The sequence below is a fragment of the Leucoraja erinacea genome, chromosome 25 (genome assembly GCF_028641065.1).
Source record: "Leucoraja erinacea ecotype New England chromosome 25, Leri_hhj_1, whole genome shotgun sequence".
In the NCBI taxonomy this organism is placed as follows: Eukaryota; Metazoa; Chordata; class Chondrichthyes; order Rajiformes; family Rajidae; genus Leucoraja; species Leucoraja erinaceus.
In genome coordinates this window covers 31998779-32025880 of record NC_073401.1, presented here as the reverse complement: position 1 = coordinate 32025880, position 27102 = coordinate 31998779, and the positions used below count along the sequence as shown (strand labels likewise).

At 46.1% G+C, this 27102-nt stretch overlaps 1 protein-coding gene across 11 annotated transcripts in view; it reads right to left on the bottom strand.

Annotated features, from left to right (window-relative positions):
- Window positions 1–27102, bottom strand: part of ep400 (E1A binding protein p400) — a 114758-nt gene that overhangs the window by 67313 nt on the left and 20343 nt on the right. For 9 of the 11 annotated variants that reach the window (XM_055655507.1, XM_055655509.1, XM_055655515.1 and 6 more), the window contains 14 exons: window positions 21096–21218; window positions 15533–15972; window positions 13036–13338; window positions 10893–11078; window positions 9456–9596; window positions 8337–8418; window positions 7832–7881; window positions 6776–6827; window positions 6039–6128; window positions 4417–4536; window positions 3676–3881; window positions 3414–3591; window positions 2007–2143; window positions 547–716 (listed from right to left, as the gene is read on the bottom strand). In XM_055655507.1, coding sequence (XP_055511482.1) covers window positions 547–716; window positions 2007–2143; window positions 3414–3591; window positions 3676–3881; window positions 4417–4536; window positions 6039–6128; window positions 6776–6827; window positions 7832–7881; window positions 8337–8418; window positions 9456–9596; window positions 10893–11078; window positions 13036–13338; window positions 15533–15972; window positions 21096–21218 — 2278 coding nt within the window. The remainder of the gene's footprint in view (window positions 1–546; window positions 717–2006; window positions 2144–3413; window positions 3592–3675; window positions 3882–4416; window positions 4537–6038; window positions 6129–6775; window positions 6828–7831; window positions 7882–8336; window positions 8419–9455; window positions 9597–10892; window positions 11079–13035; window positions 13339–15532; window positions 15973–21095; window positions 21219–27102) is intronic. The other 2 variants (XM_055655514.1, XM_055655517.1) reach the window with 1 other exon arrangement.

The following is a 27102-nucleotide window of genomic DNA, read 5'->3' as shown; positions in this document are numbered from 1 at the left end:
CAACATAATCAAAGGCTTGTAACACCCCGGTCATTCCCTGTTCTCCCAGCTCCCGTATTCGCAAGATACAGAAGCTTGCAAGCGCACACCACCAGATTCAGAAACAGCTTCTTCCCCTCTGTTATCCGGCTTCTGAACGGCCCTTCCACCAGCTAGGGCACTGTCTGATTCACCTCTACCCCATTGCGGACATTGGACTTTGTCTGTGGAACTGATGCGCTACAACGCTGAGAACTATATCCTGCACTCTGTATCTTCCCCTCTGCTCTACCTGTTGGACTGGAGTTTGTTGACGGCACTTACCTATGATATTCTTTGATTTGATTGGGTAGCATGCAAGGCAAAGACCTTCACTGCACCTTAGTACAGATGACAATAACAAACGTAAACCTCAATATAAAAGATACCAGTCGGGAATAGTTTACATCCTGTTTACTTGCAGAGTGAAAGCTTGCAGATATGACCTCAGAAAAGCTTTTCCTTACATCCAAACTCGAGTGCAATCAGAGTGCTGGGCTTATGCTGCATCAAACATGTCATGCTGACCTCTTGAGATTGAACAGCGCCTCCCAGTGCCGCTCGGTGGTGTTGCGCAGCTGCTGCACCTCGTCCAGTATCAGGTACTTCCATCTCTTCCTCCTGAACGCAGCCATGTCCTTCAGCAGCAGCTTGTACGAGGTGATGCACACATGGAAGGCGTTGCTCTCCGCCCAACACTGGAAACACAAGTGGACAGGTGGAATCCCAGTTTTGTTTCCATTTTCATGTTACAGAGATTACAAAACCTGTACAGGACACTGCGGCAATTCAGTACAGAGTTCCCGGAAGCACAAAAGATTGTAGAAGGTGCAGGAGCAATGTTAAACGGGAAATAAACAAAGAAATGAAACTCATTTGTCAAATATTGTTCACAGAAGATGTGTTTTAGTAAACGGGAGGTTGAGGGGGAAACCAGGTAGAAATATATTAAATAAGTATTGCGTAGAGAGGGTAGACAGCCAGAACCTTTCCCCAGGGTGGGAGTGTCAAAGACTAGAGGGCGCAGCTTTATGGTGAGAGGGGCAAAGTTTAAAGGAGATGTGTGGGGCAGGTTTTTTTTACACAGAGGGTGGTGGGTGCCTGGAACGTGCTGCCAGGGGTGGGGGTGGAGGCAGATACGATCGTGGTGTTTAAGAGGCTTTTAGACAGGCACATGGATATGCGGGGAATGGAGGGATAGGGATCACGTGCAGGCAGAGGGGATTAGTTTAACTTGGTGTTGTGTCCAGCACGGACCTTGTGGGCCGAAGGGCCTGTTCCTGAGCTATACTGTTCCATGTTCCATTTTCTATCTAATTTTAAGATTACTCCGCAACCTGCAATTTTTTAAAGGACAAAATTAAAATAGCCAGTTTACTTGGTAGCTGTAGGTAACTTAGGGTGGCGCAGTGGCTCAACGGTAGAGTTGCTGAAGACCCGGGTTTGAACCCGACTAAGGGTGCTGTCTGTACGGAGTTTGTACGTTCTCCCACACTACAAAGACGTACATGTTTGTAGGTTTATTGGTTTGATTTAAATGTAAATTGTCCCTAGTGTGTTTTGGATAATGTGATAGCCCTGTCCCAAGGTACGAGTTTGTTCGAAGACCTCTCGCGAGTTTTTAAAAAATCAAACTCGTGGTAAGCACGGAGAATGAACGTAGCGGGTACGTCGGAGCTCGGGGACGTCTCTTAACGCTAACGGCAGGTACTCGGGAAGACTCGCTAACAGCAGGTAAGCACGGGAAGACTGGTGAAGATTTTTCAACATGATGAAAAATGTCCACGAGAGCCCCAAGTACCGACGAGTGGCCGTTACCGTAAATCTCCGAGTTCGAATCAGGGCAAACTCGGGAGAGCTCTTGGAATGAACTCATACCTTGGGACAGGGGTTTGAGTGTGCGGGGATCGCTGGTCGGTGCGGACTCGATGGGCCGAAGGGCCTGTTTCCGCCCTGTAACTGAAACAAGTTACCCAGTCCAGCCTTACCTCCCTTTTGATTCTGCGTTGCTTCCTTGTGCCAAAGTACATCATGATCTTCAGTCCTGGGCACCAGCGTTTGAATTCCATTTCCCAGTTAAGCATCTTACAAGTTCTCATCACCACCAAATGTGGGCCCCAGATACCTTCACACAAAAACACACACAACAGATCATTACAATGTCACGTTGCTACAGTCAATATATTCAACATACCTCCACAACACCAAGTCATCATTAACTTCATAACTTTGTCTCACCTGTGCTACTATTTACAGGCAAATTCATAAAACAGAGGCAGCTTTAAAGAACACAAAAGTTCTTTAAAGTCCCTTCTCATTAAATAAATCACAGAATAATCTGTGCTACTGTTAAAAGAATGAACAAAAACTGATAATTTTCAACAGGAAAAAAGTGTAAAGGAAAATCCCAGCTGCAGCATTAAACCAATCTCTTCTTCAAATGCAGATCCATCTTTTGTCTGGCTCTCCACTCTTTAATGTGTGAACACGTACAGATTCCGTTCCGAGTCAAATCTATTCAAGGTCAAAGCTGGTCACAAAATCAAGATGGTACTGATAGAGTGATACAGTGTGGAAACAGGCCCTTCGGCCCAACTTGCCCATACCGGCCAACATGTCCCAGCTACACTAGTCCCACGTGCCTGCGTTTGGTCCATATCCCTCCAAACCTGTCCTATCCATGTACCCGTCTAACTGTTTCTTAAACATTGAGATAGTCCCAGCCTCAACTACCTCCTCCGGCAGCTTGTTCCATACACCCACCACCCTTTGTGTGAAAAAGGTTACCCCTCAGATTCGGATTAAATCTTTTCCCCTTCACCTTAAACCCATGTCCTCTGGTCCTCGATTCCCCTACTCTGGGCAAGAGACTCTGTGCATCTACCCGATCTATTCATCTCATGATTTTATACACCTCTATAAGATCACCCCTCATCCTTCGGCGTTCCAAGGAATAGAGACCCAGCCGACTCAACCTCTGCCTATAGCTCACACCCTCTAGTCATGGCAACATCCTCGAAAATCTTCTCTGAACCCTCTCCAGCTTAGTGATGGTGATCTCTCTCTCTCTCTCCCCGCCTCCCCCTCCTCAGGGTTAAATTTGATTGATTTCCACTCCAGTTCCTGAGCAGCTGCTAAGCCCTGACCGGGTTCTGTGAAATGTGGAAGAGCGAGCTGGAACGGGTGGTTGAGTAGTAATAACTTAAGCAACTCTCAAGTAGACAACAGCCAATAGACAACAAGGTAGGGCAGCACGGTGGCTGCCTGACTCGTTGAGTTACTCCAGCACTTTGTTTCTTTTTGTAAACCAGCATCTGCAGTTCCTTGTTTCAACAATCGAGCCACAACCTGGTGACCAAATGATTCAGTTCTGATGGTCCGTGAAACAGCCTTACCTTCATTTGAGGCGAGGTGGGCGAGGAAACCAATGATCTGTACAGTCTTGCCCAGGCGCGAGTCATCCGCCAAAATCCCATTTAACTTTCTTCTGTGTAGAGCAGCGAGCCAATCCACGCCAATCTGCTGGTATTCCCGGAGAGTCCCGCGGAGCAGGAAAGGAGCAGGATTCCTCACCTGGAAAAGACAAGGATATTGGGGCTTAGACCCTGCACCAAACCCAGCACCACCTCAACAACGGACGGGGCATGCATCCATTACCGTGGAGGAACAACGAGCTATGCCTTTGGGCAGTAGCGGCTCAGCAGCAGCAGACACTTCAGCAATATCCTTCCTTGCTCTCCTGCCTTCAGCTCCGTTGCTATTCACTCTCTCTGCCACTCTGTACTGGTCAACGCTCAGCAAGGAATCGATAGCCACCTCTTGCTCTGCACTGCCAAACTCAGCAGGCTGCTCCTCATCCATCTCTGAGGGAGGGAGAGAGGGGGGGAGAGAAGGAGGGGTGTAGAGAGGGAGGGGGGGGGAGAGAGAGGGAGAGAGAGAGAGAGAGGGAGAGAGAGAGGGAGGGAGAGAGAGAGGGGGAGAGGGAGAGAGAGATTCATCAGTATTCACACTGAAATTAGTTGCACAAGATCTGAAATATTACCCATCCATGATCTCCAGAAATGCTGCCTGATTTGCTGAGTTACTCCAGCACTTTGAGTCTTATTTTTTTTGTAAACCAGCATCTACAGTTCCTAGTGTCTTCAAAAGATCCTGAAAGTATCTGTTAATGTTCATATCACACCACTAGGGACGACTGCAGATGCTGGAATCTTGAGGAAAGGATGGAGTGCTGGATGGACTCAGCAGGTCAGGCTGCATCTGAAGAAGAATCTCACCCTGAAACATCATCTATCCATTCATGCTGACCCAGTACTTTGTGTTTTGCTAAGTCTTTATATTGATGTGGGTTAAGAAGAAAGGCAACTAATTGTCAATTTAGAATCTTCCACAACTTACCTCCTTCATCTTCCTCACAATCATCACCTTCACTGTTAGATGAATCTGGAATTGGCCAATCAAAGTTCTCTGAATAAGCACCAGCATACTGTCGCATCAGGTCTTCCAGAGGCATTTCAGCTTCAAGCAAATTCAAAGAATAGTTATTTTTAAAAGGCCTTCCAGCCCCTCAAAGGTGCTGCACACTTCAAATAGTTCCCCAACCACAATGTCACCTGCTCACTGCAGCTTCCCTCACCCCAACAGAAATCTTCCAAACTCCTCCATTCATTCATCAAATTCAATCACTTGACGAGGGAGGAAGGAGAGGAGAGAGGAAGGGAGGGAGGGAGGGAGGGGAGGGAGGGAGGGAGGGAGGGAGGGAGGAAGGGAGGGAGGGAGGGAGGGAGGAAGGAAGGGAGGGAGGAAGGAAGGAAGGAAGGAAGGAGGAAGGGAGGGAGGAAGGAAGGAAGGGAGGAAGGAAGGAAGGGAGGAAGGAAGGGAGGAAGGAAGGGAGGAAGGAAGGGAGGAAGGAAGGAAGGGAGGAAGGAAGGAAGGAAGGAAGGGAGGAAGGAAGGGAGGAAGGGAAGGAGGAAGGAAGGAAGGGAGGAAGGAAGGGAGGAAGAGGAAGGAAGGGAAGGAAGGAAGGAAGGGAGGAAGGAAAGGAAGGAAGGGAGGAAGGAAGGAGGGAGGAAGGAAGGAAGGAAGGAAGGAAGGAAGGAAGGGAGGGAGGGGGAGGGAGGGAGGGAGGGAGGAATGATCAGATTTCTTTCCTTTGTGTGAACAGTGTTTCTGTTTCCCTTCGTGGTCTGGCTCTAATTTGTCACCACCTTATTATTAAGGGCCTGTTCCACTTAGGCAATTTTTTAGGCGACTACCAGCGACTCGGCTATCGCCACATGGTCGACGGGGTGTCGCCTGTACGGTCGTGAGTCGTCTCCTCAGTCGCCCAAAGAGTCGTAGCGTTTTTCTGGTCTCCGCTGGATTTTGAAATGTTCAAAACTTTTTGTCGACAGTCGGCAACCGTGGGCTTGTTGCAGTTTGTCTTCTCCCAGGGGTGACGTAGATTGTTGCCAGGGTGGTGTAGGTTGTCCGGGTGCTGACCGGTGAATTCCATTGTCATAGTCACCAGCAGTCGCCTAAAAAAATGGCCTAAATGGGACAGGCCCTTTAGTCCAGTCGTCGGTTCGACAGCCTACTACGACTATGATAGTCACCTAAAAAAATCGCCTAATGGGACAGGCCCTTTAATTTCCTCAGAAGAGCAAAAACAGTTTCAACCAAACCCATCTCATTCAACCAAACCACTTCATGATTTAAAATCTTAAATCCACCCTCACCCTTCCAAGCTGATTGTTAATCTGTGTGGAGTTTGCACGTTGGAGTGTGACCATCGGCTGGTCAGTTCCACCCCACATCCCAATGACATGCGGGTTTGTACGTTACTTGGTCCTGTGTATATTGTCCCTTGTGTGTAGGGAGTGAGAGTGGGGTAACATGGAACTAGTGTGATTGAGGGGATTGATGGCCAGTGTGGACGGTGGGCCCATGGACCAGTGTCCATGCTGTGTCTCCAAACTAAACTCATTAATCCTGTCCTGATATTAATCTGCCATGCACATTTGTGGCAAATCTCCCATTACCTTGCCTGGCTAAGTCTGCCAGTTCAGTTTGATGGTCAACTGTGCCTTCAGTGGCCTCCTGTTCTTCAATGGTTTCCTCACAGTCTTCCACTGAAATTGGATGTTGTAACAGTTATAGTCCCGTCTGCATGCAGGTATAAATACAAATAATGGCTGCGGACAACCTGTGATCTTAACAACCTTCCAGAGGAGGTTTACAAGAATGATCCCAGGAATGAGTGGGTTAACCTATGATGAGCGTTTGTCGGCACTGGGCCTGTACTCGCTGGAGTTTAGAAGAATGAGGGGGGGACCTCATTGAAACGTACAGAATAGTGAAAGGCCTGGATAGAGTGGAGTAATTCAGAGTTTTAGGAGCCAGAGCAAGGTTGCTGCTTTCCCCCGAGTTCTGGGACTTTTCCATGAGCAGGATGTTTCCACTAGTGGGAGAGTCTAGGACCAGAGGGCACAGCCTAGGAATTAAAGGACAATCTTTTAGGAAGGAGATGAGGAGAAATTTCTTTAGTCAGAGGGTGGTGAATCTGTGGAATTCTTTGCCACAGAAGGCTGTGGAGGCCACAAGTCAGTGGATATATTTAAGGCAGAGATAAATAGATTCTTGATTAGTGCGGGTGTCAGGGGTTATGGGGAGAATGGGGTTAGGAGGGAGATGTCAGTCATGATTGAATATCGGAGTAGACTTGATGGGCTGAATGGCCTAATTCTGGTCCCATCACATGATCTTATGGTCTACAAACCTGTGTCACCAGCGTCCCTAGATCTCCTTCTGCTTTCACTACCCAATGGATCCTATGAAGTAAAAATATGCAAGTTCAGATACCACATCCGTAATGATTAATTTGTTTCAGTAACTGCAAGAAATTCTGCTCTCAACACTCCTCATCGCTCCATAGATGCTGCCTCACCCGCTGAGTTTCTCCAGCATTTTTGTCTATATATATATATATATATATGTATGTTGTGCATATGTGTATATATACGCCTCCGTTGCCATGCGGTATATATATATATATATATATATATATATATATATATATATATGTTGTGCATATGTGTATATATACACACACACTGAGCTTTTCTCTCTCTCCTTTGTCATATCATACTATGTTTACATAAAGTGTTGTGCTGCAACAAGTAAGAATTTCATTGTTCGATCTAGGACACATGACAATAAAACAACATTCTTGACTCTATTTCAGATCCACCTTTGATCATCCCGTTTTTGCCCCATTTCCCAGACCCCGCTCCTGTCCTCATCATCCCATTTTTGTTTCCCTTGCCCTTCTCGATTCCATCCACCTATTCCCCTCACAATTCACCCACCAGGTCCCACCCCATTCACTCTTCGTCATTCTCAAAGATCCCCGCTATCACCTTCCTTATTTATTCCAACACAGCTCGACCCACTGAGCTGCTCCAGACATGTGTTTCCTTGCAGGTCTTCCTCACTAGTCGACTTAAAGTCTGAATCATGTAGGAACTGCAGATGCTGGTTTAAACCGAAGATAAGACACAAAATGCTGGAGTAACTCAGCGGGACTGGCAGCATCTCTGGAGAGAAGGAATTGGTGATGTTTCGGATCAAGACCCTTTTTCAGTCATGTAGTGTCTATCTAGAGTCTGAATTATCTTACTTTGTTGGTAACAGCTCCATATTAGATCATTTTTAACCAACATAAACCACTCTAGGTCTTCATTTTCAGCTGCTTTTTAAGTAAAGTACTCAAAACTGTTTATTAACATTACAGTTCAAACAGTATGTGATAGGAATGGTTTATTTAAGAACTTACTGTATCACTCTGCTTTTCTGACAGGGGCCATGAGGAGTCAGAAACTTGATCTGGAAAAGAGAGCTGAATGTTATAATTACAGCCCTCAAGCATTTCACTTTAAAGTCAAACCTTTTTTTAGTTTAGAGATACAGCGCGGAAACTGGCCCTTCGGCCCACCGGGTCCGCGCCGACCAGCGATCCCCGCACACTAACACTACCCTACACACACTAGGGACAATTTTACATTTATACCAAGCCAATTAACCTACAAACCTGCAAGTCTTTGGAGTGTGGGAGGAAACTGAACATCTCGGAGAAAACCCACGCAGATCACGGGGAGAGCGTGCAAACTCCACACAGACAGCACCCGTAATCGAGATGGAACCCGGGTCTCCGGCGCTGTATTCGCTGTAAGGCAGCAACTCTACCGCTGCTCCGCCCTGTGGGGTATTAGCACTCTGCCTTGACCCCCCAGAAGTGAACTTAACAATTCTTTAAATAATTACTGAACTGCAGCCTTAACCTTTGTTGGATGACCCCTTTCGTAACAGTAATGCTTTCTTTCTTTGTCCCTCCATGTAAAGCTGCAATTTGACTTCCACAACCTGTAAAGAAAAAATAAAATAAACTATAAGAACAGTTATAGTCACAGGGTGATACAGTGTGGAAACAGGCCCTGGGCCCAACTTGCCCACACCAGCCAACATGCCCCATCTACACTAGTCCCACCTGCCTGCGTTTGGCCCATATCCCTCCAAACCTGTCCTATCCATGTACCTGTCTAACTGTTTCTTAAATGTTGCAATAGTCCCAGCCTCAACTACCTCCTCCAGCAGCTCGTTCCATACGCCCACCACCATATGTGTGAAAAAGTTACCCCTCAGATTCCTATTAAATCTTTTCCCCTTCACCTTGAACCTATGTCATCTGGTCTTCGATTCCCCTACTCTGGGCAAGAGACTCTGTGCATCTATCCGATCTATTCCTCTCATGATTTTAAACACCTCTATAAGATCCTCCCCTCATCCTCCTGTGCGCTCCAAGGAATAGAGACCCAGCCTACTCAACCCTTCCCTGTAGCTCACACCCTCTAGTCCTGGCAACATCCTCGTAAATCTTCTCTGAACCCTTTACAGCTTGACAATATCTTTCCTATAACATGATGCCCAGAACAGAACACAATATTCTAAATGCGGTCCCACCAAAGTGTTATATAACTGCAACATGACCTTCCAACTTCTGTATTCTGGTTATCATTGGATACTCAGGGCATTCTCTGCTTTCGACAATGGAGAAACAAAGTGTTTGTCCTCACTGCCAAAGACCAGAGGATCTCTTCCTTGGACTCACAATCTTTGAAGAGGTGCATGTTGGAAGATAGAAGCTGTAGGACCAGAGGGCACAGCCTCAGAATTAAAGGACGTTCCTTTAAGGAAGGCAATGAGGAGGAATTTCTTTAGTCAGAGGGTGGTGAATCTGCGGAATTCTTTGCCACAGACGGCTGTGGAGGCCAAGTCAGTGGATATATTTAAGGCAGAGATAGATTGATTCTTGTTTGGTACGGGTGTCAGGGGTTCTGGGGAGAAGGCAGGAGAATGGGGTTAGGAAAGATTACATTAGTCCCACCTGCTTGCTACCGTACCTTTTCAATATTCTGCCAGAAGTGCAGCACTTCCCTGGCAACCAAAGCCGCTTTCCTTCGTAGTTTGGCATGTTCTTCTTTCCTCGCACGCTCTTCATTCAGCTTCTGTTCCTCGTGATGGCGAACAACAGTGCGTGCAAGCTGCTCACACAAAGTAACCACTCAATGTTTCTTGGCACAACATCAACATTGCCGCAACACAACACAACACAACACAACTGTACAACAGAACAGCACAAGAACAGGCCCTTCGGCCCACAATGTCCATGCCAACCAACGATGCAATTTAAACTCATCTCCTCTGCCTGCATCTATATCCCTGCATTTACATGTGCCTGGGTCTAAACCTGCAGGAAGGTGAACTGCAGATGTCAGGCTGCTTTGGAGAAATGGATAGACGTTTCACAGAGTGCTGGAGTAACTCAGCGGGTCAGGCAGCATCTCTGTGGAGATAGGTGACGTTTCACAGAGTGCTGGTAACTCAGCGGGTCAGGCAGCAGGTGACGTTTCACAGAGTGCTGGAGTAACTCAGTGGGTCAGGCAGCATCTGTGGAGAACATGGATAGGTGACGTTTCACAGAGAGTGCTGGAGTAACTCAGCAGAGTCAGGCAGCATCTTTATAGGAAAGGAATAGGTGACATTTCGGGTTGAGACACTTCTTTGGGCTGAGTGTCAGGAGAAAGACGGTCTCGACCCGAAATGTCACCTATTCCTTCTCTCCAGAGACTCCAGCACTTTGTGCATAACTTCTGTTTAAACCAGCATCTGCGGTTCCTTCCTGCACTGTGTCTACTTTAGTTTCTTTCTCCCACCTTGCTCTGAAATGCATTTCTACTGTTCATCTCCATCTACTTTGCAGTCACCTTCTACTTTCTAAACCAACTAAAGAAATTAAATGAATTAATGACACTTATCCTGACGTTATGCTTTAATATACATGATATTCTCGTACACTTAAGGCCGATTTCTTTCTGTATATATATCCTACCAGGTCCTTTTTTTTTTAACTTTAAACACTGCATCAAGAAAAGATGTGTAGTTTAGTTTAGAGTTCCAGCGTGGAAATCGTCCCTTCGGCCCACTGAGTCCGCACCGACCAGCGATTCCCGCACGCTAACACCATCGTACACACACACACACAAGCAACAATTTTTTAAAATCATTTACACCAAGCCAATTACCCTACAAACGTGCACGTCTTTGGAGTGCGGGAGGAAACCGGAGATCCCAGAGAAAACCCGCACAGGTGACGGGGAGGACGTACAAACTCCATACCAGGGGTCAGGATCGAACCCGGGTCTCTGTCTCTGCAAGACTGTACTGTTACGCCACCGTGCAGGATTGAACTAGTCTACTGCTGGCTGGCACGGACGTTGTGGGCTGGAGTGTCCCTTTCCACACCATCCGTGTAAATGCTAAAACTAAAACACATTTACCTTTTTAGCAATGCCCATCTTCCACCTCCTTTCTTGAGCAAAGTCTGCCGCCATCCACTGTATCTCCTCCAGCAGATAATCCCAGTGAGACTTTGGCCGCTGTGCCTCCTGAAGTCGCGGCAGTCTTCTCATCGACCACAATCCCTCTTTCCTAAGTTCTGAAATCCGTTGATGTATCTGGTTTTCCTACCAATGAAACGAGCAAAGGAATATTTAGCAGGATAGCAGAGCGTGAACACCACTGCGCTGCTGAAAAAGGTCCAGCAGAGACTGCACTTCCTGAGGGTGCTCAGGAAGAATAACATCACTCAGAGACTGCTGCTGTCCTTTTATCGGTGCTCCATTGAGAGCATACTAACATACTGTGTATGCGTGTGGTACACCAGCTGCACAGCGGCTCAGAGGAAAGCGCTCCAGAGGGCCATTGACAACGCCCAGAGGATTGTCGGCTGCCCTCTCCTTACCTTGGAGGACTTACACAGTTCCCGCTGCATCAAAAAATCCCAGAGTATTATAGTATCCCACCCCGGACACTCCCTGTTTGAACTGTTGCCGTCAGGCAGACGGTACAGATCTACAAGGACAAGGACGAACAGACTAAAAAACAGTTTTTACCCCACTGCTATAAAAGCACTAAATGTAGCCGCCAAGGAACGCAGGGGCGATACAGACTAAGGAACTGTGGTACACTGTGAAATCGACAGAAGGATGGAGGGTTGGGTGTTTATGCGTGCTATTTTCGTGATATTTATTTTAGTTGTTTATCTTTTAATATTTTATCTTGTATGTATCGTTAGCTTTTAGAAATGTTTGAATGGTGCACTGACTGGCTGACATTTTTAAATTTTGTTGTACATGGTTCATGTTACAATGACAATAAAGAAACTATTCTATTCTATTCTATTCTATTATATTCAGATGGAAAACTGGCCGGATTTAATCAAATTTAATCCTGACATGAGCAGGATGATACACTTTGGGAACTTAAAGAGTATTGAATACTTTCTAGTCTGTAGCCAGAAGAAGCAGATTTATGGCTTTTAGCAAAACAATTACAAAAATTAGGAATATTTCAGAAACTTGGCTTTATAGTCTGAAATCCAGGGTCTGAATATATGGTGAAAACAAATTGAGAAGGGTATTAGTTTAACATAAAAATGTTACAAAGACATGAGAAATGGGCAATAGCTTCAAATATTCTGTACAGAGAAATTATGATCTCTTGTTATGCCCAAAAATCGTATGAGTAACTCAAAACTCTAATGGACTGGGTGGTCGAGCTGCTGAAGGCAGGTTCAAATACACCCCAAGGAATGGATAGAGAAGGGACAGAATAGAGAAAAAATCCACTGATGAGGAATAATGTGTCACAAATATACATGGGCATTGAGCGCAAATGTTTAAGGCCTCAGTGATTAATAACATTCCCTGTGTTTAGGATGATCTCCAGCATTTACATTTGGACAGAGTATTGGACGGCGAAGATTTACGAGGATGTTGCCAGGACTCGAGGGCCAGAGACATAGGGAGAGGTTAGGCTTCATTCCTTGGGGCACAGGAGGCTGGGGAGTGAGTGATCTTATAGAGGTGTATAAAATCATGAGGTGAAAGTACAAAGCCATTTCACTTTTCACCAGAGGAGTGAAATGTGGAACACACATTCCGCTGAATAGGTTTTTAAGAAGGAATTGCAGATGCTGGAAAATCGAAGGTACACAAAAAAGCTGGAGAAACTCAGCGGGTGCAGCAGCATCTATGGAGCGAAGGAAATAGGCAAGGGTTTCGGCCCAAAACTTTGCCTATTTCCTTCTCTCCATAGATACTGCTGCACCCGCTGAATTTCTCCAGCTTTTTTGTGTACCGCTGAATAGGTTGTCTGGATGGAATCGTTTGAAACTCTTTCAGGCTTTGATGCCTTCGTCCACTCAATGATCAACTAAACAACAGGTTTTTTTGGTGTTCAGGGAACCAAAGGATAAGGGACCAGTGTGCGCCGGAGGAGCTGAGATACAAGATCAACCACAATCTCACTGAATGATTACCATGCAGCAAACATTACCATTGAATCGACAACTTGCTTCTATTTCCTACAGTTGACAAAAGCCACAGCTCGGACGTCCCAAGTTACAACCGGTGTTCCTACCTGCTTGACTTGTTCCACGACTTTGTCTTGTGCGTTGGTGGTGCTTTCCTGAGCAGCAGCCGCTGGGGTCGGTAACACCACCTGGGCTTTAGGCGATGTTATGACAGAGAGGCTGACCAACCCTTGTGGCTTGGCTGGCAGAACGGGCGACGCTGGTCGAGTAGTCAATGTCTGGGGCACGGGGGCAGAGGGCACGGTGCTCGTAAGGGTCATTTGTGGCACAGATGGGGCGAGCAGCGAGTTGGCAATCAGTCGTTGGCACACCTGGCCAGTCTCACTCACTGATCGCATCAACGTCACTGTCTAGATAACAACAAAGGATTTTCATCACCAATTCATGCCTTCTGCAGAAGCAACAAGGTCTTTTAGAAAACAGAACAGCTGTAGCACTTGTAGCACAAACATTTCAATAATTATGTGCAATAATATTGTGAAGGAATGGATGCTAAATCTAGCAAAACCTGAGGGGCAACTTATTTTACACAAAGGGTGGTGGGTGTATGGAACGAGCGGCCAGAGGAGGTAGTTGAAGCTGGGACAACGTTTAAGAGACATTTGGACAAGTACATGTGTAATACATTTCGTTGTCTCTGTACTGTACACTGACAATGATAATTAAAATTGAATCTGAATCTGAATCTGAATGTGGATAGGACAGATTTAGAGGGATATGGGCCAAACGGAGGCAGGTGGGACTAGTGAAGATGGGTCATGTTGGGCCGAAGGGCCTGTTTCCACACTGTATGGCTCTGAAATAAAAGGGATCTCTTGGAGGTTTTATGGGAGGGAGCCAGGGATGCGGAAATGTTTCCAAGCTCAGGGAGAAAAGTGGGAGTGCAGCGTAGGTTCACAAGGTTAATTCCCGGGATGCCAGGACTGTCACATGCTGAGAGAATGGAGCGGCTGGGCTTGTATACTCTGGAATTTAGAAGGATGAGAGGAAGTCTTATTGAAACATATAAGATTATTAAAGGTCTGGAAGGTCTGTTGGGGGAGTCCAGAACCAGAGGCCACAGTTTAAGAAAAAGGGGTAAGCCATTTAGAACGGAGATGAGCAAAAACCTTTTTCACACACAGAGTTGTGAGTCTGTGGAATTCTCTCCCTCAGAGGGCGGTGGAGGCCAGTTCTCTGGATGCTTTCAAGAAAGAGTTAGAGTTCTTAAAGATAGCGGAGTCAGGGGGTATGGGGAGAAGGCAGGAACAATGATTGTGGATGATCAGCCATGATCACATTGAATGGCGGTGCTGGCACGAAGGGCCGAATGGCCTACTCCTACACCTATTGTCTAAAACAAAATCACTCAAAGAGCAGGCAGAGCAATAAAATTCATGTAATTGAAAAAACTAATTTCACTTTGGATAGAGTGCTGCTGTTTATCATCAGGAAGAGTAGGGTGGTCACATATTTTAGCCGTTGAAACGGCAAAGAGACCTAAAGGCACAAATACACACATCAGAGGCAGGTACTATCATAACATTTCAGAGACAGTTGGACATGTACATGGATAGGATAGGTTTAGATGGTCGGATAGTCGGAGACTAAACCGTCTCCCCCACCTGGTTTGCCAGTGAGGAGGGGGCTATGGACCCCCAGCAGGACCAGAAACAAGACCTGTCAAAGGGAGGATGAGCTTCTAGCGAGCCAATGGCCATCCACACTTCAGTAGAAGTTGGGCTCACTGTCGTACATTGCAATGTTAGGAATGAAGTTAAAGCAAAATCCTACACTTCCAGCGATGGACGTCGGCAGGAACTGGAGGACAGAGATGTGTGGTGCGTCCATCCGTCACCGTTCCCGTTGGAAACCAGCACCACTGCGTCGATAATGTTTTCAACGATGGTGAATGATGAATAGGTTTAGAGGGATATGAGCTAAGCGTGGACAGGTGGGACTAGTGTAGATGGGACATGTTAGTCGGCATGGGCATGTTGGCCAAAGGGTCTGTTTAGATAGATAGATACTTTATTGTCACATAAAGTGCCATGAATGTACAGTGAAATTCTTTGTTTTTTTTGCATACGCAATACACAAAAGAGTTGCCACAAGATGCCGACAACGTTACAAAAGTACCCGCAACTATTGTTCACCCCCCACCCCCACCCTCAGCCCCACCCCCACCCATACCCTCCTCCCTCAGCCCCCCCCACCCATACCCTCAGCCCCACCCATACCCTCACCCCCACCCATACCCTCACTCCCTCAGCCCCACCCATACCCTCACCCCCACCCGTCACCCTCAGCCCCCACCCCCACCCATACCCTCACCCCCACCGTCCCCTTTGTTCTCCACGACAGGGTCCGTCCACGCTGTATAACGGGGGAAACCCGTGTAATCACAGCGAGCACGTACTGTATGAACAACACACAGAGGTCAAGATGAAACCTAGGTCTCTGGCGCTGTGAGGCAGTGGCTCTACCAGCTGTGCCACTGTGCTGCCCCTATAGAGCACCATACATTAGACATTTGACATTAGGCTGTGTGTCGAGTGTGGTTACCTGTTGTGGAAGGTGTTCTGGTACCAGGTGAAGTGGTGCTGGTTGAATCTGCATCGGGAGGTGAAGGGGAGCTTGGACCTGTTGCTGCAGCTGCGTCTGGAGTTGGGTCTGAGTCTGGACAAGAGAGATGGGCTGCGTCTGGCTCTTGGCCTGCAGGAGGTTCTGTGCCTGTGCCTGGGCCTGGAGCACGGGCTGAGGCTGGAGCTGGGCGTGGGGCTGGAGCTGCAGCTGGGTCTCCACCATGTGCTGTTGCGCCAACTGGATGGCAGCTGGGATTGGGGTCAGCGGTATGGATGTGGGTCGAGCGGGCAGCTGGGGCGGATGTGTGTGCAGGCTGGCTGCGTTCTGCACTGGCGGCCCTTTGGAAAGATCGTATTGCTGCTGTTGGCTCTGCTTCTGGCCCGTCAGCTGTATGGCCTGAGGAGTGGGGGGCATTCCACCTGTAGAGATGTTAAACACAGAGCAAACTGAGTCACTGCCGCCTGCTCCTGTCTTCATTCATTCAGCTACATCTCAATGATAAACAAATGCCATCGGCACAACAACCCAGTAGCACGTTCCACACACGGCACCAAGGATCGAACCTCCCCCCAAGTATCAGAACTGCTAGAGTCTTGATTCATTGCAGAAGGCAAGCATCTATTGTTTGTGACGTAATGTATATAAATAACATGGACGTAAGCGTTTACAGGCTGGTTGGTACGCTTGCGGATGCCACCAAGATTGCTGGAGTTGTGGACAGTGAGGAAGGCTGTCAGAGTGCACAGCAGGGTACAGATGAGATTCAGAAAGAGCCAGAGAAATGGCAGGAGGAGTTTAATCTAAATGGTGGCCGATTGGGAAAGGGGGAGATGCAGCGAGACCTGGGTGTCATGGTACACCAGTCATTGAAGGTAGGCATGCAGGTGCAGCAGGCAGTAAAGAAAGCGAATGGCATGTTGGCTTTCATAGCAAGAGGATTTGAGTATAGGAGCAGAGAGGGTTCTACTGCAGTTGTACAGGGTCTTGGTGAGACCACACCTGGAGTATTGCGTACAGTTTTGGTCTCCAAATCTGAGGAAGGACATTATTGCCATAGAGGGAGTGCAGAGAAGGTTCACCAGACTGATTCCTGGGATGTCAGGACTGTCTTATGAAGAAAGACTGGATAGACTTGGTTTTATACTCTCTAGAATTTAGAAGATTGAGAGGGGATCTTATAGAAACTTAAAAATTTCTTAAGGGGTTGGACAGGCTAGATGCAGGAAGATTGTTCCCGATGTTAGGGATGTCCAGGACAAGGGGTCACGGCTTAAGGATAAAGGGGAAATCCTTTAAAACCGAGATGAGAAGAACTTTTTTCACGCAGAGAGTGAATCTCTGGAACTCTCTGCCACAGAGGGTAGTTGAGGCCAGTTCATATTTAAGAGGGAGTTAGATGTGGCCCTTGTGGCTAAGGGGATCAGGGGGTATGGAGAGAAGGCAGGTACGGGATACTGAGTTGGATGATCACCCGTGATCATCTTGAATGGCGATTGGTGCAGGCTCGAAGGGGCCGAATGGCCTCTACTCCTGCACCCTAATTTCTATGTTTCTATGTTTCTATAATCCGAGCAAGTGGAAGGTGTTGCACTATGGAAGGTCAACTGCAAGGGGAAAATGTACAATGAATGGCTTAACCTTCACAGCACTGCTGTTCACAGTGATCTAGGGGTCCAAGTCCTTAACTCCCTAAAAGTGGTAACACAAGTAGATTGAGTGGTGATGAAGGCACAGGGTATGTTCGCCTTCATCGGTCGGGGCACTGAGTATATGAGTCAGGAACTCATGATGCAGCTTTATAGGGCTTTGGTCGGGCCGCATGTGGAGTATTGCGTGCAGTTCTGGTCGACCCATCACAGGGGGGATGTGGAGGCTTTAGAGAGGGTGCAGAGGAGGTTCACCAGGGTGATGTCTGGGTTAGGGTGCATTAGCTACAGGGGGAGGTTGGACAGACTTGAATTGTGTTCTCTGGATCAGCAGAGGTTGAGGGGAGGCCTGATAAAATTCTGAGGCATAGATAGGGTAGACAGTCAGCTCCTTTTACACAGGATGAAGATATCAAATACTAGATGGCATAGCTTTAAGGTGAGAGAGAGGCAAAGTTTGAAGGAGATGTACAGAGGGCAAGAGGTAACAGAGGGCAGTGGGTACTAAGAATGCAGTACCAGGGGCAGCGGTGGAGGCAGATACCACAGTGGCATTTAAGAGACTTGTGCAAAGGCACATGGATTATATGCGGACAGATAAGAGTTGGTCTTTTCAGGAGTTATCACAGGCAGACCTTCAACGCTTCAAACTTCGATTCTTGGAATACTGCACCAGAAACAAAAATAGCTATTAAATTCCAAATGCAAGTATAAACTGAGTTTGAAATCCACGTGATCTGCAGCAAAAAGAACCTTTCAGCACATTCAATGAGAAGAAGAAAGCTCTTTGGCAGAAGGAAGTCAGCCATTACTTTCACAGCAGAGTCTTCAACTGAGACAGCCGGTTTAATAAACAGCTTACTGACACTACTGCAGGGAACATATGACCAAAGTATATTTATCGGTTGTACTGAATTCAGCACACTGGCATTTCCTGCCAAGCACGATGATCTACTGTGGAGAGGAACAGAGACAGCTGTCTCAAACTAACAGTTCAATCAAATTGGGAGCTTATTAGATAATAATTAAAACATTTAAACTTCCCATAGGGTTCAAACAATACAATGCAATCATTTTATCGAGTTTACCGGCACAGAAATTGATGGCAGAAGAATAATCACACATGGCACAAATCTCCCAGACTCCTTTCAATCCCAATACCAGTGTAGATGTCAACTCTTGCCACAGGTCTGTGACAAAGTTGTCAGTGGTTCTCGCACATTCATTCATGGTTAATATATAATGCAAAATAAATATAAACAGCTTTGTGTGCCGAGGTTGAATCCCATACAGACACAAGGAACTGCAGATGCTGGAACCTTGACCACAACAGAAAGTGCTGGAGGAACTTAGCAGATCAGGCGGCGTCTGTGGAGGGAATGGACACACAATGTTTTGGGTCAGGACCCTTCTTCAGTCATTGTGCACATTGTGCTTTGAAGCTTCTGTAGGCAACTGAGAAGGCTCCGCATTTGATTTTGAGTTTGAATTTCTTTATTTGTCACTCAGGAACAAGTTTGAACGAAATGTTGTTGCCATGAAGTCATAATAGTAAAAAAGCAACAAAACACACAATGAAACAGAATTGAACACAAACAGCCACCCCTCCAGGCTGTGATGGCAGGTCAAAGTCTTATCTCAGTGAGGATTCACTTACACATTTGGGGAGACACTATTCTGAGCGGATGCACCCCTGCCTGGAAAGCCATGCTGCCTGCTCTTGACCACCCGAACACGCAGAGAGTGGTGAGCACAGCCCAGTCCATCACAGGATCACCACTTCCTTCCATCCAGTCCACCTTCACAGGGCGGTGCATTAGTTAGGCTAGAGGTATCATCAAGGACACCTGCCACCCTGGCCATTCCCTATTCCACCTTCCACCTACCAGGATCACAGACTTAAGAACAGCATCTTCCCCTCTGCTATCACACTCCTCAACCAATCACCGTCGTTTGTCCATTCCCTCCACAGAGGCTGCTTGACCACCTAGTTCCTCCAGCACTTTGTTTATTGTTTAATGCTAGACGCAGCACCTGATTAATGCATTAAAATAAGCTGATATCTTATACATCCAAACTTGTGCTTTTAACAACCCAGAAAGAATGTGCCTCGGGCTCTGTACAAATGCTGAAACAATACGAGAAACAGAAATTGGTTCAATGTCACCATCAACCATCATAGAAACAATGAAACATAGAAAATAGGTGCAGGAGTAGGCCATTCGGCCCTTCGAGCCTGCACCGCCATTCAATATGATCATGGCTGATCATCCAACTCAGTATCCTGTACCTGCCTTCTCTCCATGCCCCCTGATCCCTTTAGCCACAAGGGCCACATAAATATAGCCAATGAATTGGCCTCAACTACCCTCTGCGGCAGAGAATTCCACAGATTCACCACTCTCTGTGTGAAAAAAGTTTTCCTCATCTCGGTCCTAAAAGATTTCCCCCTTATCCTTAAACTGTGACCCTTAATCAACGTCATCATCAACGTCACCATCAACCATCAACAACGTTGATCATCAACCTTGAGCAACAACGCTTTAAACAGTGCAGAAGTTGTTATTCAGGTGAAAGTTAACTTACAGCATTAACTCCTTGCAAGGAAAAATGTCATGAAAGGACACTGAAGGAGGACCCCTCTCCCCACCCCCCCCCCCCCACACTATGTTCTACGCTGGTGCAAGTAAAGCATTTACTTCCCCTGCAGTCAAACTACCAAACTTACTCGGTTTCATCATTTCTGTTACAGCGAGCTTTTGTGCAGACATGGTTCTTGCTCAAATAGTTTTACAAACTCTTGTGTGCAAACAGGGCCTTGGTATACAATGTCATCATGCAGACAATAAGGTGAACCTTAGATGCTCTAGTGTCTAAAACTCACAGTATCCTTCCCTACCCCAACCAAGCATTACCGACACCCAACTATTTTCACGAAATGGGAAGGGAAAAAAAAGGTGCTGAGGGAAGAAAGATGATGCAGTAAGACTTTGAACTATTCAATTACAACCAGTATAACTAGTAAAATAAATAGCAATGAAGGAACCCCAAAATGCAAATAAAATAGCGATGAAAGAACCTTAAAATGCAATGAAGGAATATTAAAATGGCAAGTCCTATTTATGACAGAAAACTGAAATACTATCTGGTTAAAAGAGATGAGCCTTGCACACAATGGTCTGGACTTTTATGAATATTACCAAAAGCATTCCTCAGAAATGTAAATACCTTGCATTGAAAACAATAAAATGTTTATGAACCTATACTCGGGTAAATATGTTTTTGCCAGATTTTGCTTCAAAGGAAATGAATTTCCGGGCATCAACACAAAGTTTGAAAGTATTACATTTTATAGTTCACTGATACTTTCAAAATAGCACAGCCCTCTTTATAATGCACCAGTTAACCGGTTATGGAGGGAGACTGAGACACAGAGGATTTTATGCCCTCTTGCTGGTTACCTCCTCCCCATTTTAAAATTGTTAACTTGTTGAAAACATCGCCCTGACACGTGCAATTAAAATTAAAAAATTGGCTTTCTTTCTATTCATCAAGAAGCCACCCCATAGCAGAAGCGTCCAGGTCACGGGGCTGGAAACTGGAAGTGTCCTGAGCTCATTCTGTTATCACCAGCATCTATTGCGACAAGTGATGGCTTCCACTGATTGTCGCCGGAAGCTTGCAGAAGATGACAGCGAGGCCAACATTTGTAACAAGATGGACACGAGAAGAAGAAGATCAAGATGAGAGTGTAAATCTTCTACAAATGAATCCCACTTTGTGATAGAGAGTGGCTCTGGTGGGGGGGATGGATGACGGGAACATAAAACATATGGAAGAACAGTTTGTGAAAATGAGACAAGACGCATGTGGAAGGTGTGTTTGGTATCTCTTACCCTGCACTGTAGGCATGAGCTGCTGTAAGGGGACAATAGTTGAAGATCCTAAAGTGGTCACAGTTGTGTGCTGGAAAACCATTCCATGCCGACCACCTTCTATCCGTGGCCTTTTATTCTGATCTGAAGTCAAAAGCAAAACACAGAGTTCGCAATATTATGCAAGAAAAGAAAAACTTACTGATGCACTTCCCCTTCAAGGTCATGGCAGGCTCGTTCATGCATGAGACTTCCGGCACAATTCCGAACTGAGTCATAGTGACAATTGAAGAATATGCAGAATGTTTAAGAAAGAACTGCAGATGCTGGAAAAATCGAAGGTAGACAAAAATGCTGGAGAAACTCAGCGGGTGAGGCAGCATCTATGGAGCGAAGGAAATAGGTGATGTTTCGGGTCGAGACCCCGAAGGAATAGGTGACGTTTCAAGTCGAGACCCGAAACGTCACCTATTCCTTCACTCCACAGATGCTGCCTCGCCCACAGAGTTCCTCCAGCATTTTTGTCATCAGTCTGAAGAAGGGTCCCGACCCAAAACGTCACCTATTCCTTCGCTCCACAGATGCTGCCTCACCCGCTGAGTTTCTCCAGCATTTTTGGCTACCATTGAAGAATATGCAAATGGTTTAAAAACGTACGGTGCTGTACAAGTCAGTGAACTTTTATAAGGAACTATAGGATGCTCTCAATGCCAGTCCAACAGTGCCTTAGTATGAGGGATGCAGTATATTGAGAGTATCAACTATTTGTGCGGTGGGTTTGACATCAAATTGTCTGCAGAGTTCACTCACAATGGCACCCTGACTAGTGACAGAGTTACCCTTTCCACAACACGAAGATTCAAGCACCATCTTTGGGGGGGGGGGGGCTTTCAACAATTAAAAAAATCATAGGCAACTGTCGATCGCTGTGTAAGAGACATATCATGTGATACACGTTACACGAGAACATTATCTTTAAGTTCCCCAGTCTCTGCTACCTGCATACTAGTTCCCTTCTGTAGACATCGTGGGACAGAACCATAATGACTAAAACAAAGCACTACAATCAAACCCAGAGAATGATGAAGTGTTTCAGACCACAATTGCCTGCAAAGGTAATTCGGCCGTGAACTGCGAACTGCACAGTGCCCTTTTATAATGACTTTTTTAAAAAAAATCTGTACTGAAGAAATTACGTAATCAATGAGGATACACTATTTAATTCTAACAAAAAATATTTTTAAAAAATCTTGCAGTTTTTTTACCCAGAGTAGGGGAGTCAACATAGAAAGCAGGTGCAGGAGTAGGCCATTCGGCCCTTCGAGCCAACGTCAATCAATCAATCAGATTTATTCATCACATACATAATAAAGTGCAGTGAAATGAATTAGCCAGCAGCGGTACAATCAAAAAGAACACACAATACACAATAAAAATGTAATACAAACTTCACCACAGTATTCTTCACTGTGGTGGAAGGCACAAAGTATAGTCAGGCCTCCTCCATTGTTCCCCCGTGATCGGGGCTATAAACCTCCACAGCTACGGGCAGCTAGATGTACAGGCCCTCTCGTCTGGACTGTAGGTCCTGAATCTGTGCTTCCCTACCGGAGACCGAGGCTTCAGGATGTTGTAGGCCGCAGGCCGGCGGTCGGAGCACTTCTCCAGGAATCCCGGAATGGCGAGGGATCCCGCTCCGGATGGTAAGTCCATGCCACGCCCGCGGCTAGAATCTCCGCAGTCCACGGCTTCAAGATGTTGTAGGCCGTGGGGCAGCAGTCAGAGCTCTGCGATGCAAAATGTCCACGCTGCGCCCACTGCTGAAGCTCCAGGCCCAACTCCGGGAAAGGCTGCACCAATCCATGGTGTTAGGCCGCGAGGGAGGACACATGAAAAAGTTGCATCTCCGTGTCGGTTCCCCCCTTTCCCCCCCCGCACCATCCCCCACACAAGACACACCGAGACACATTAAAACACACATTTGCACATACTAAAAAACCCCCCAAAAAAGTAGAAATGCCGAACATGCTGCTGGCAGGGCAGCCATCTCACAACGCCCCCACCGACTAGAATGACCGACCGTCGTTGAATATGATCATGGCTGATCATCCAAAATCAGTACCCTGTTTCTGCTTTTCCCCCATATCCCTTGAATCAAGAACATACGTTTAAGGTGAGAGGGGAACAATTTAATAGAAACTTGAGGGGCAATTTCTTCACACAGATCTATGGAATGAGAGGCAGGTGATATAACAATATTTAAAAGGCATTTGGACAGGTACAGGGATAGTAAAGGTTTAGAGGTATATGTGCCAAGCGCAGGCAGATGTAGATAAAACATCTGGGTCGGCATGGACAAGTTGGGCCGAACGGCCTGCTTCCCTGCTGGGGGTTGTGACTCTATCATATTAACTGTGCACTGATCGTAAGACAAACCTGGATTATCTACAGTGATTTATTGTTTATCAGCCGTGTAACTAGATCTTAAGTTCAAAAATACAACTGCAGTTAATGATGGGATTGATGATAGAACTGGTTTAAGTCTGTAGAAACAGTCAACTGGGAGAGGACATTTTGGTAACCAGAACCAGTATAGGTTTGTAAACAGAATGACCATTAGCCTAACTCTAGCAATGCTGATTTGCCTGTGTGTGAACTAGTATTTCTTTACAGCAGGGCTTCTTAAATTATTTCAGTGTCTTTATCACAAAATTGCATTCACCCTCAACTAGATTTTCTTATGTTTTTTGGTAATTTTCGCCATATTCTACCTTGTGTATAATTCATTTTGTCACATGAGCAAAAAACATAAATTAACTAATTCACCCCAAAATAAGTTCATTCACGCTTGGGTGAACCATCCACCAGTTTAAGAAGCACTGGTCTAAAGCACAGCATCTTCCAAGGCACTGGAACTAGTGTGTGAACTAATATCCACCAGTTTAAGAAGCATTGCTCTAAAGCACAGCATCTTCCAAGGCACTGGAACTAGTGTGTGAACTAGTATCCACCAGTTTAAGAAGCACTGCTCTAAAGCACAGCATCTTCCAAGGCACTGGAACTAGTGTGTGAACTAATATCCACCAGTTTAAGAAGCACTGCTCTAAAGCACAGCATCTTCCAAGGCACTGGAACTAGTGGGTGAACTAATATCCACCGGGTTAAGAAGCACTGCTCTAAAGCACAGCATCTTCCAAGGCACTGGAGTAAATGGCTCTGTCTGCAAAGAGCCATAAATAGTGGGTTGCACTTGTTAAACTGTACAGGCTCAGCCATGATCACATTGAATGGCGGTGCTGGCTGGAAGGGCCGAATGGCCTACTCCTGGACCTATTATTCATTGTCTATTGACTGGCATGTTTCCAGTTGGTATTCATTAACACCCCTGCCCCATATTGGGAAAGTCAAACAACGAATGCTCACAGGCGCTGAATCACTGAAGTAAATGTCATAAGTTTACCAGTTTGAGAGTGTGAATTGCTGCAATGCTCCACGAACTACACAACAAGGAGAAATGCAAAACCAGCTACTGACAAGACAGATCTTCACCCATTCAATATCTAGGTGACTGGATGTAACGACTTGAGAAGACAATGCACTGACCTTTAACCTCCTGGCCTGCACATCTCAATCAGTCTGAACAAGTGTCTCGACCCAAAACGTCACCCATTCCTTCTTTCCAGAGATGCTGCCTGTCCCGCTGAGTTACTCCAGCATTTTGTGTCTATCTTCGGTTTAAACCAGCATCTGTAGTTCCTCCATGCTGACCCACCTCAGGGTTGTGTGTGCTCAGCCCCCTGCTCTACACACTGTATACCACGACCGCATGGCCACGTACAGTGCCAGCTACATCTGTAATTTCACCGGCAATCCCAGCGTTATCAGCCGGATCAACAACAACAATGAGAGGAGTACAAAGGCATCGAGAAACGTGTTATGGTGTCAGAACAATAACCTGCTTCTTAACGCCAGTAAGCCAAAATAATTAATTGTTGACTGAAGGAAGCAAAGGGGTGAACACAATCCTGCCAACGGAGCTGCTGTAGACATAGTCAACTGCATCGTGTTCCTGGGCATCCATAACATCAACAACCCAACCTAGTCCTTTCATGCTAATGCGGTGATCACAAAAGCACATTTTCAAAATCTCTGGCTGAAACTTTTTCACCCAGAGTTGTGAATCAGTGGAATTCTCTGCCTCAGAAGGCAGTGGAGGCCGGCTCTCTGGATGCTTTCAAGAGAGAGTTAAAGTAAGGGGAGTCAAAGTTTCTAGCGGATAAATAAAGTTCATTGAATTGAATTGAATTGATACGGGGAGAAGGCAGGAACGGGATACTGATTGGGGATGACCAGCCATGATCACAGTGAATGGTGGCGCTGGCTCGAAGGGCCGAATGGCCTCCTCCTGCACCTATTGTTGCATCAGCACATTTACTTGCTTATGCGCCTGAGAAGATTCAGCGTGTCCATGAGGAGTCTCTCGAACTCTTCTGATGTTGATAGGATGCATTGCACTGCTCTTGACCAGCTGAACCTGCAGAGAGCTGAGAACACAGCCCAGCCCAGCACAGGCTCGTCACCTCCTTCCTCCCAGTCCATCTTCGCAGTGCGTTGCATCAGGAAGGCTGGAAGTATCGTCAAGAAGCTTCAAAGCTCGGATGTCCAGGCTTAAGAACAGCTTCTTCTGAAGAAGGGTCCCAGCAAAAATGTCACCCATCCTATTTCTGCAGAGATGCTGCTAGCCCGCTGAGTTACTCCAGCACTGAGTTTATCTTCAGTATAAACCAGCATCTGCAGTTCCTTTCTACTCAAAAGAAAGTTTGGCTTCACCTTCCATGCCATACATTCTGTTTTTTTCTCCCACATTTAATTGATTTGACTCTAGTTTTTCTTCCGATACATTTTATGATGCTTATTACACAAAAAAAGTTTTAAATATTGGATTTATAAAGCAAATGTACTCAAACAAGAGTAAAAATTGGTATAAGATGGAAAAATGTCAAAATGATAAAACGTTAACAAGCCAAGTATGAAGTTGCTTCCTCGACTAACACGATGGGAGTTCTCTGCTTTGAAAATAAGGTGATTAAAAAACAATAACGTACACAGAATCAGTCAGCGAGAGCTGGCAATAGCTGCAGAAACAGCCCAGATAAAGCCACAGAAATGACTCAAACAGATAACACAGGAAGTAAGGCAGGAATGACACTAACCACGACGCAACCAATGAACCAGGTTTATCAATGAGTCGCTGTCATCCTGGGTCTTCACGTTAGAAATAAAGCAGACCAACAATGAATTTCTGACTTCATTTTATTTCCTTATCGTTCAGTAGACATAGAGAAAACATCCACATGAATGTTCAGGCAGGCACCAGCGTACATGCAAGGTATTCAAATTAAAATAGAAACTGCTGCATTTAGCAGCAGGTCAGGCAGCTTCTGGGGAGAAACAGTTACTGTTTGTGGTCAAAAACTTTCATCAAAACTACGAAAAGTTAGAAAACAAGCATAAGTCTACTCCGCCATTCAATCATGGCTGATCTATCTCTCCCTCCTAACCCCATTCTCCTGCCTTCTCCCCATAATCCCCGACACAAATCTATCTACCTCTGCCTTAAAAATATCCACTGACTTGGCCTCCACAGCCGTCTGTGTGAAAGAATTCCATCTTTCTAGAACATTCTATGTGATGCTATGAGGTAGGCTATGACTAGGTCCCTCACTGTTTCCAACACATCTAGCTTTCATGTCATCTCTACATTTCCGTTGTGCTCCATACCTCCAGGGTAGCTTTAATCATTAATGTACACCAAGAACCGCAGCGGCAAGCCCACGGCAACTCCATCTCTATTGCACACCAGGGTCATAGAATCAGACCCTTCGGCCCAACCTGCCCATGCCGACCAGCATGCCCCATCCACACTAGCCCCACATGTCTGCATTTGGCCCAATCCCTCCAAACCTTTTCTATCCATGTATCTGTCTAAATGTTTCCTAAACATTGTGATAGCACCCACTCCACTGGC